This window comes from Haliotis cracherodii, unplaced genomic scaffold (genome assembly GCF_022045235.1).
Source record: "Haliotis cracherodii isolate W230 unplaced genomic scaffold, xgHalCrac1.p SCAF_12, whole genome shotgun sequence".
NCBI classification, from domain to species: Eukaryota; Metazoa; Mollusca; class Gastropoda; order Lepetellida; family Haliotidae; genus Haliotis; species Haliotis cracherodii.
Genome location: NW_027266267.1, coordinates 904,915 through 914,247, shown reverse-complemented (window position 1 = coordinate 914,247; position 9,333 = coordinate 904,915). Strand labels below are relative to the sequence as shown.

The 9,333-nt window shown below is 41.0% G+C and overlaps 1 protein-coding gene across 1 annotated transcript; it reads right to left on the bottom strand.

Annotated features, from left to right (window-relative positions):
* Positions 1 to 3,434: 3,434 nt before the first annotated feature.
* Positions 3,435 to 8,576, bottom strand: LOC139458029 (uncharacterized). The gene is made up of 4 exons (XM_071239345.1): positions 7,644 to 8,576; positions 7,145 to 7,256; positions 6,572 to 6,697; positions 3,435 to 5,602 (listed from the first exon to the last, which is right to left on the bottom strand). The coding sequence occupies exons 1-4, from the start codon at positions 8,574 to 8,576 to the stop codon at positions 3,435 to 3,437; spliced, it is 3,339 nt and encodes a 1,112-aa protein (XP_071095446.1).
* Between the last annotated feature and the right edge of the window lie 757 nt (positions 8,577 to 9,333).

The following is a 9,333-nucleotide window of genomic DNA, read 5'->3' as shown; positions in this document are numbered from 1 at the left end:
GATCATATCTCCTTGCCGTACACCCTGTGCCTTGCTATGAGGCTGTGTATCAGATGACTTGAATGTAGCAGAGGATTGTGTAGCCCCGTCTGGGTAATCTAGGTCACACACACACACAGCTGTTTGTATTGTATACAGCGAGTATTTAGGCGTGCGTGAAAGGCGGATCTTTGTGTAAGGATTGAATCTAATAAAACCCGAGGAGAAATGTGTTGTCTTACTTATGAATCGAAATTTCTACTTCTATCGCCTGGATGCCACAGAGAAATATATGACCCTTCTCGTCTACCCTCACTTTGAAGACGTACACAGTTCAAAATATTTTACGTACACAAATACGCTGTATACAAAAACATTGTATAGTCTCTGATCACGGTTTTGAATTCTGCGAGATATTTTATGTTCTGTGATATCATCCGCTGACATTTTAAACAAAGCAAACTTCCAGAAAACAATCTCTGGATAAATTAGGTACATTGCAAAACCCATTTTGACATATTACTAAATCACCATTCACAGCGTAATTTACAGTAAGTTTTCAAATCAATATATCGTATATTTACGTAATTTAATTACAAAAATAGTCATCAGGGTATCTGTAATGTAAGTAGTATACCAGGCTCATTCAGGACCGGACCTAGCAAATGCCCGTGTGACGTCACAGGTAATGGGTCAATCGAAAGTGACGTCATAACCAGAAGTGATGTAACATGAGGATTGTGGGTAAAAGTCAAGACAGGAAGTGACGTCATAACCGGAAGTGTATTCTGGGAATATAGATGGAAATGACGTCATAGCATTTCCGACTTAGTGTGGCTACCCGTTTGGTGAGAATGGAGTGATAAAATGGCGTCTCGTGTAAGAAATGACGTCTGTTGGTCAGATTTGTGTGAGACGGGGAAATGGCGGACATGGGTATCGAGAAAGTCTTGTAGCAATAGAGACAGATGTCGTACATGTTAAAAATGACACTCTCGACACATATAGTCGGACCTGTATGCTGTATACCCCCCATAAACAATAATAGTTGATCATTGTGTATAAATTAACGAATGCATTTATAAAATGGATGTTTTTGTGTGGCTGTATTTGTGACGTTTATTAAATCGAACAATGTCTTTGCTAAATAAATAATGCAATGACGTGTTTCTTACATGCGAAATACATCGCATACAGGATAATCAAGACAAATCATCATGTTTTCAATTTTTCTTTCGTTTTATTTGGTTGGAGCCTTATAAGGACCTTTGAATTGAAGCGTATACCGGAGTAATACGTTTGTAAATAGCATCTTCATATACGAGGAGTTAGGTGAATATCGCCTGTGCTCTGTGACGGGACTATCCGTACTTTTCCAACGATACAATTTAACTCCGCAATGAAAGCACTGTACCCGATAGTTAGTTCCGGTGTAGAAGAATCCACTCATTACCAGATCCAGGGGAGTTTGTATGGGCCATCGAATTAATGTATCCCACCGATCTTGCATATACTTCATATTGGGTCTGTCAGGTATATCCAACGAGTCATATATCACTTGGAACTATTCTGTAACTCGTGTGGGTAATGGCGAAATGCAGGACACAGCATAACACCAGAGCAGTTTAAAGGTGGATTTGTACTGTATGTTATTGACTTTTCTCACGAAACTGTTATAGGCCTGGACTAGTGGAGCAACATAACTCTTCCAATCTGTCTTCTTGTCTTGCTGGAAAGTTCTTAGCATGCTTCCTAGCATTCCTAGCATCCTGTAAAAACGCACTACCATCCCATTGCACATTGGGCGATAAGGAGTAGTTCTTATTTTCTCGATTCCAAAGAAAGTACACAGCTCCTTCATCAGCTCAAAATTAGCTGTGTATCCCTAGCTCTCGGTCCAGATGTTCTTGTGGAGACATGAACTTGAACCATGATCTTCTCATCATGATGGACTTTGACAACAGTAGGGGCAATGTCAGATGGGCTTGCAGAGAAATTGTAGTCGGTTCTACAACAGCACATGTGTCTCTGTAGGCAATAGGCTTGTACAAGTATCTCTGGATAACTCTCTCGGTGTTAGGAGGAACGACTTCGAATCTTACCCAATGAGTAGTTGTGTCGTGCAGGTTCCCTCTCTTGTAAGAGCAAATTCCATGGTCTTTGAATATCAGCCTTTTGTAGAAATTGGTTTCCATACTGTTGCTTACATTCATCCATGTAGCAAGATAAGATATTTGTGACTAACAGCACCGGGACTGTGGTGTTGTAAGGGGTATCAGGGACAACTATCATAAGACAAGGAAGCTTCGCTGAGGTTGCACCTGTACCCTGAACTTCAACTTCTATATACCCGTGGTAAAGTAGATGCTGGCCATCTGCACACTCTATCTGCAGAAGGGCATCTAGTGGTTGTAAAGGTGTAGCTGGTTGGGACTGAATGTGGAGACTATGGGAAACTGTTGACACTGTTGACCCAGTATCTAACAGGGCTCATGTCTCTATACCATTAACGGAAATTGTTCCTTCGTCAGGTTTACCAATCAGCTTGAATACTTGCTGATTACAGTTGGTTGGGCGTCTGTGTTCAAAGCCTATGGTTTGCCCCTTCCCATAGGCATCTTCTTGTTTACAGTAATGTATGTGTAATGAGTATATAACTGGTATGTGACAATATTCTTTATGTGACACAGTGATCTATGTGTAATTAGTATATAACTGGTATGTGACAATATTCTTTATGTGACACAGTGATGTATGTGTAATGAGTATATAACTGGTATGTGACAATATTCGTTATGTGACACAGTGATCTATGTGTAATGAGTATATAACTGGTGGTTCGCAGTGGAAGACTAAACTAAACTAAACTTACCTTGCAATCAACTGAACGTGAAATCCCCTTGTAATCAACTGAACGTGAAATCCCCTTGTAATCAACTGAACGTGAAAATGTGATAAGATCAAATGAAATGGATTTAAACTAAAAGTGAAGTTGCCGTATGGTAACAATGTAAATGGGTAACTCTCTCAACTATTTCTATTCTATTCTATTCTAATTCACTATTTGGTAACTTAGAGAGAGATATCCATTTACTCCTTGCCCCTATGAATGCCAGAAGCCAACTGAAATAAACTGTCTATAGCGTGCGCATTTCGCGCTCATCCAGCAAGAAGCACGTGCTGCATGCCAACTTTAACGCTTTCCGCGAAGCTGTTGTGTACCCATGAGTCAACCACTGTGTCCAGGAACATGACTCTTGTTCCCGGACAACCGTTCCCAGATGCTTCAGAACATGCCCCCTTCCATGATAGACCCCTGTCTATCATCTATTTGGAACAATACGTCATCAAAACAACGCAGTTCACAAACTACAAAAAAACCCAACTTATTTTTAACAATGACTAGTCTATGAAAACAGCAGCACTATTTACAAACTTGAACAACTGGTTCTTGTTCAGTCTCGATATTCGAGAGGACAGATCTTTGTAACTGGTCGAGTCAATCTCGACCCTCCAACTTTAACATCTACAACTCTAACATGGCCATCTTTGCCTGGGTAAGTTTTCAATATCCTTCCCATTGGCCAAGTTCCTCTTGGATTATCTTGTGATACGACAATCACCACATCATCAACTTGGAAGTCTCTTGATGACGTGACCCACTTTTTTCGGACATTCAACGTTGGAAGCCACTCTCTCATCCATCTCCTCCAGATATGCCTGATGAGTTCCTGGATCCTCCGCCAACGCTTCTGGGGAGAAAAGGAAGTGGAATCTATTTCTGGAGCGAAGTCTCCACCAAGCTGCCCATGTAGAAAGTGGTTTGGTGTGAGCGGAACATCATCCTGTGTATGGGCACTCTGATATGTGAGTGGTCTTGAATTCAACAGAGCTTCGGCCCCAGTAAAAGCAGTCATCAGTTCTTCATCGGTGACATCACTTGAGCTGAGTACAGCATAAATAGCCCGTTTAGCTGACTTGACCATTGATTCGAATATTCCTCCGAAGTGAGGAGCATTTGGAGGATTAAATCTCCATACAATGCCTCTGTTTGCCAATTTCGATTTTGTGATGTCAGAATCTAATGAAGTCACCAGCTCTTTAAGTTCTTTCACAGCTCCAACGAAATTCGTTCCGTTGTCCGATATGATCTCCTTGGGCATTCCCCTTCTGTGTGCCATGCGGAAGAGAGCATTCAAGAACGAATTTGTGTCTAGTCCAAAAGCGATCTCTAAATGTACAGCGCGTGTAGCTAGGCATGTGAACAGGCACAGGTAACGCTTTTGACGGCTTTTACCTCGACCCTGTACAGTAAGAAATGGACCAGCGAAATCCACCCCCGCTTGAACAAATGCTCTCATTGAACAAACTACTCTTACCTTTGGAAGATTGCCCATGAGTTGTTGTGCTGGCTTTGCTTTTTGTTTTTTGCACCAAGAACATGCATTTTCCCATTCACGAATTTCCTCCCTTGAGGATATTATCCAGAACTTGGAAGACAATGAAGCTAATGTGGTATTTGTTCCCATGTGGTGACACATTTCATGATGATGTTTAACTATCAACTTTGTCACATGGCTTTTTCTGGGAAGAATAATAGGAAACCTTGCTTCCCAGGACAGGACTTCTGCAAACCTCAGTCTGCCATTTAATCTCATCACCCCTGTTTCATCCAGAAAAGGCTGTAATCCTATGAGTTTACTCTTAGGTGGTATTCTGCTGCCATGGTACAGTGCCCAATACTCTTTAGGAAATGCTTCCTTTTGATCTTCTGAAATTAGTTTTCTTTCAGCTCCTTCAATCTCTTCTAGGTCCAGTTCTTCTTTCCTTCTCATATCCTTTTGTGTCCGAGAGTTACTGAGAAACCTGTAGACCCATGCAAAGACTCTGCACAGTCTTTTCCAGTCGGAAAACCTACATGGATCCAAACGCCATGTCTGATCAACATCTTGCACCATCATTGTCACTTTCATATTTGATCCAGTTTTCCTTTCCATCTCAACTTTCTGGAAAGCATGTATCTGTTTTGGCCACTGGCTTACATCAAGTTTTAAAAACTCAGGACCTTGTAGCCATGCTTTTGTACCAAGTGTTTCAGGTTTACAACCTTTTGTAAGTATGTCAGCTGTGTTCAACTTAGTTGGCACATGCATCCATTGGCTGGGTTTTGTCACTTCTTGTATAAAACCAACACGATTGGCCACAAATGGCTTAAAGCTTCTACTGTGGCTTTTTATCCACCACAACACGTTCATGCTATCAGACCAGATCCTAGCATCATAAGGTGACATTTCTAGGCCTTTTGCAATAGCAAGCAGAAGTTTCACCCCAAGAACCGCTGCCATCAACTCTACTCGTGGGACACTGATAGCCTTCAGTGGAGCAACATGACTTTTTGCAGCTACAAGTTGACTCGCTGTCCTGTGTTCATTAACACTCACCAGATAAATGACTGCACCAAAAGCATCTTGTGATGCATCCACAAACACATGTAGGCTTGAACTTGCTATCTCCGTTCCAAACTCAATCCATCTTGGGAAATATAAAGACTTCAAATCTGCCAATTCCCTATACCATTGCAAGACCTTCTCCTCTAAATCAGGATGCAGACTGTCATCCCAACCTACACCAGACACCCAAATGTGTTGCAATATTATCTTTGCCCGAATGGTAAATGGAGCTAACAGTCCCAAAGGATCAAATATCTTAGCCATCTCCCTCAAGAAAGCTCTTTTTGACATTTGAAAGTGATCATTTTTGATGTTGTAGCAGAATTGAAACCTATCACTCTCTGCATTCCAGAGCAACCCAAGAGCTTTCACTGATGGCAGTTCAGTCATCTGAATATTAATTTCAGATAGTCTATCTGCAACTGGAATACATTCAAGGACCTTCAATGAATTGGAGACCCACTTCCTGGCGTGCATTCCAGCTGTAGTCCACAGTTCATTCACCTGATCATAAAGCTCTATTGCTTTTTCTTCGGTTTCTACCGAATCCATTGTGTCATCCATGTATGTTGACTTAGCAACTGTGTCTGCAGCCAAAGGAAGATGATTTTTGCATGCCTTAGCATGTTCCTGTGTAATATACTGTGCCAGAAATGGTGAACAATTCATTCCGAAGACTACCCGTGAAAATTCATATACATCAGGTTCTTCGTCCAGGTTCATTGATCTCCATAGAAATCTGAAGTACGGTTGATCAGCTTCAGTAATCTTGATTTGCAAGTACATTTCTGCAATGTCGCATATGATTGCGATTGGATGTTTTCTAAATCTTAACAATATTTCAACAAGATCATTTTGCATTTTCGGACCCTGGTGAACAACATCATTTAATGACACCCCATCACTTTTTGCTGATGCATCGAAAACCATCCTTACCTTCGTTGTATTTCGTTCAGGCCGGACCACTGGAAAATGAGGTAAGTACCAACATTTTTTGTTAACTTCTTTTTCAGGAACTTTTGTGATGTATCCTTTTTTCAGATACTGTGATATCACGTCCCCATATGCTTTCTGAATTGTAACATCTTTGGATAACCTTTTCTCAATTTGTTTCAGACGTTTGAAAGCACTATCATAATTACTTTCAGGAAGCTTTGACTTGTCCTTCCATGGAACATCAACAGTGTACCTCTTTGAATCATAGGTAAGTGATTCTTTTACGGCATCCACAGCCTGTTCCTCATCTCGTGTCATAAAGGGCGTGTACCCTGAAATGGTTTCAACCTCCCAGAACCTATTTACTAATGACTCAAGCTCTATTTCGTTGCTTGTTGTGTGTGAATCATGAGCAAAGAATGAGCCAGTCACATGTGCAGTATGTATTTCTGATTCGTGTACTTTACCAACACACGTCCACCCCAATGGTGTTAGCCTTGCTATAGGATCACCAGGATGACCACAAACATCTTTGAGAGAACAATGAAGTTCCAAATAGTCCATTCCAATCAATATGTCCACAATTGGTCTAGAACTCAATTTTGGAAACTCAATGTTACGCAAGTGACTCCAATCATTTGCATGTTTGTTCCAGTCAATCACTTTCATCATCCCTGTGACCTTTGTTGTAGTCAATGCTGATATGTTCATTTTCACCGATCCATCAACACTTTCTAATCCCACTTCAACAGCCATGCTATTAAAGGTTTCCTGCTTACTGTTGAGAACATTCACAGATACAGTCTGTCTTTGACCATGCACACCTAACTCTGATGCTACGTCTTCATTGATATAGGTTTGTGTGCTGGCGTCATCCAGAAGAGCATTGACCTGTATTTTGCGAGTTCCATTTTTCAGTACAACAGGAATTGTCCTGAGCGAAGGAAAGGAATATTCCTTTCTCGTAGTAGACATTGTTGTCTGTTTGTACTCATTCCGAGTTTCTTCAGATTTGTTGCTTGTATTCAAAGCGTCCTTTGTCCGTAGGTTTACCCAATCACTATCATGTAGTAATCTATTGTGTGTCGACAGACATCCCTCAATACCACATGGCACATTTGTGGAACATAATTTCCCAACATGACGGATTCCTAAACACCGAAAGCAAAGCTTAAGTTCTTTGGCTTTGACCCATCGTTTCTGGATATCTAAAGCTTTGAAGCTTTTACAGTTTACTATCTGATGACCCTTCTCGTGACAGAAGTGACAGAGCTGTACCTGTTTCCTGCCAAAGAAAGATCCTGACTTTTGATTGGACTTATGTTCCCTATCATTGGGCCTTTCAACGATACCCAGTTTCACCTCAGATGCTACGGTTTGAAATTCGGATTCTTTCAGAACCCATTCTCTTAATGTCTCCACCGATTCCTGACGTTGGAGTTCAAACAGCCATCTTTGGTAATTTGTTATCATTGACCCGGTCATTTTCCTCAACAACTGGGAGTACAGACACCCGTCACCCAATTCCTCATTTTTGTCAGCTTCTCTAAGACTGACAACAGTAATGTCTAAAAGTTCGGCATAATTCTCTAAGTCCTTGGCGTTGCCAGGACGAATGGGTCTGAAGTTATAAACTTCCTCCATTTTCAAAGCAATCTGCCTTCTTTTACCTCCATACTTTCTCTCAAGCCGTTCCAAAGCTACATCATAAGCTGCAGCAGTGTGACCTAGCCTTGATATGAGATTAGAAGCCTCTCCTGCAACATATTGTTTTAGTTGTAACAGCTTATACTCATTAGTGGCATTAGCTCTGTCCACGCATGCCATGAAAGCAGCTTTCCAACTTTCGTAGTCTTTAATGTTGCCATGAAACACAGGAATTGAAACCCGTTTCATCTTGCTCCACATATCAGCACCAATTTTATTGGTATGCGATGTCTTATTTCTTTCAATGAAAGATTTCATTTTGTGGTCATAGTTGCTATCTATCCGGTCATATGGCAAATGTAATTTCCCCGGTTCTATTTCAGGAGAAGCAGGTGCTTCCCTTTCTATTCTTATTCTACTCATATCTATTTCTGGTGGAACTGACTCACCATGACCAACATTCTGATGAACAGAAGGAACACACTGTTCTTCTTGAAGCTCTGCGACTTTAAGTTTCACAGGCTGGTATTTCTTTGTGTTAATTGGGCGAAATATCCTCGACATTACTGACCTTATACCAGAAGACGAGATGTCATCTGACCTGCTGCTCAAATGCAATCTTGCATTGTGTATTGCATCATCGCTATATTCTAAGACTTCATCTATTTCCTTACGTTTTCTTGGCATTCTCGTAATCTCCATCCTGGTCGTATGCCTGGGACAGGTCATACAATAAGTCAACAGCTTTAGCCTGAAGTGAACTCACCTTATCTATCTCATCCCTCACTGCTTTCCTTGTGGGGAGATCCTCCTGGTCTATCAAACTCAGCATCTGATTCTGAGCCTTTGTCAATGCAGACTTTGCTGCCGTCTTCTGTTTCTTAAGCTGAGCTATTTTTAACTCCAGCTTATCTACATCACTAATACTTGTAGCCTTTTCAGGATTTATTATCCCACATTCAGACTTTGCTATATCAGACATGCTTGTTGCTTTGCCAGCCATTGTGAACAAACAAGCAAACTACACCTGAAAATCTATCCTATTTTTGAATGACGTACGTTGACCCTAAGAACTATCAACCCCAGTCACTATAACTAACTAGCCCATATTCAGAGCAACCACGCTCTGCTACCAATGGTTCGCAGTGGAAGACTAAACTAAACTTACCTTGCAATCAACTGAACGTGAAATCCCCTTGTAATCAACTGAACGTGAAATCCCCTTGTAATCAACTGAACGTGAAAATGTGATAAGATCAAATGAAATGGATTTAAACTAAAAGTGAAGTTGCCGTATGGTAACAATGTAAATGGGTAACTC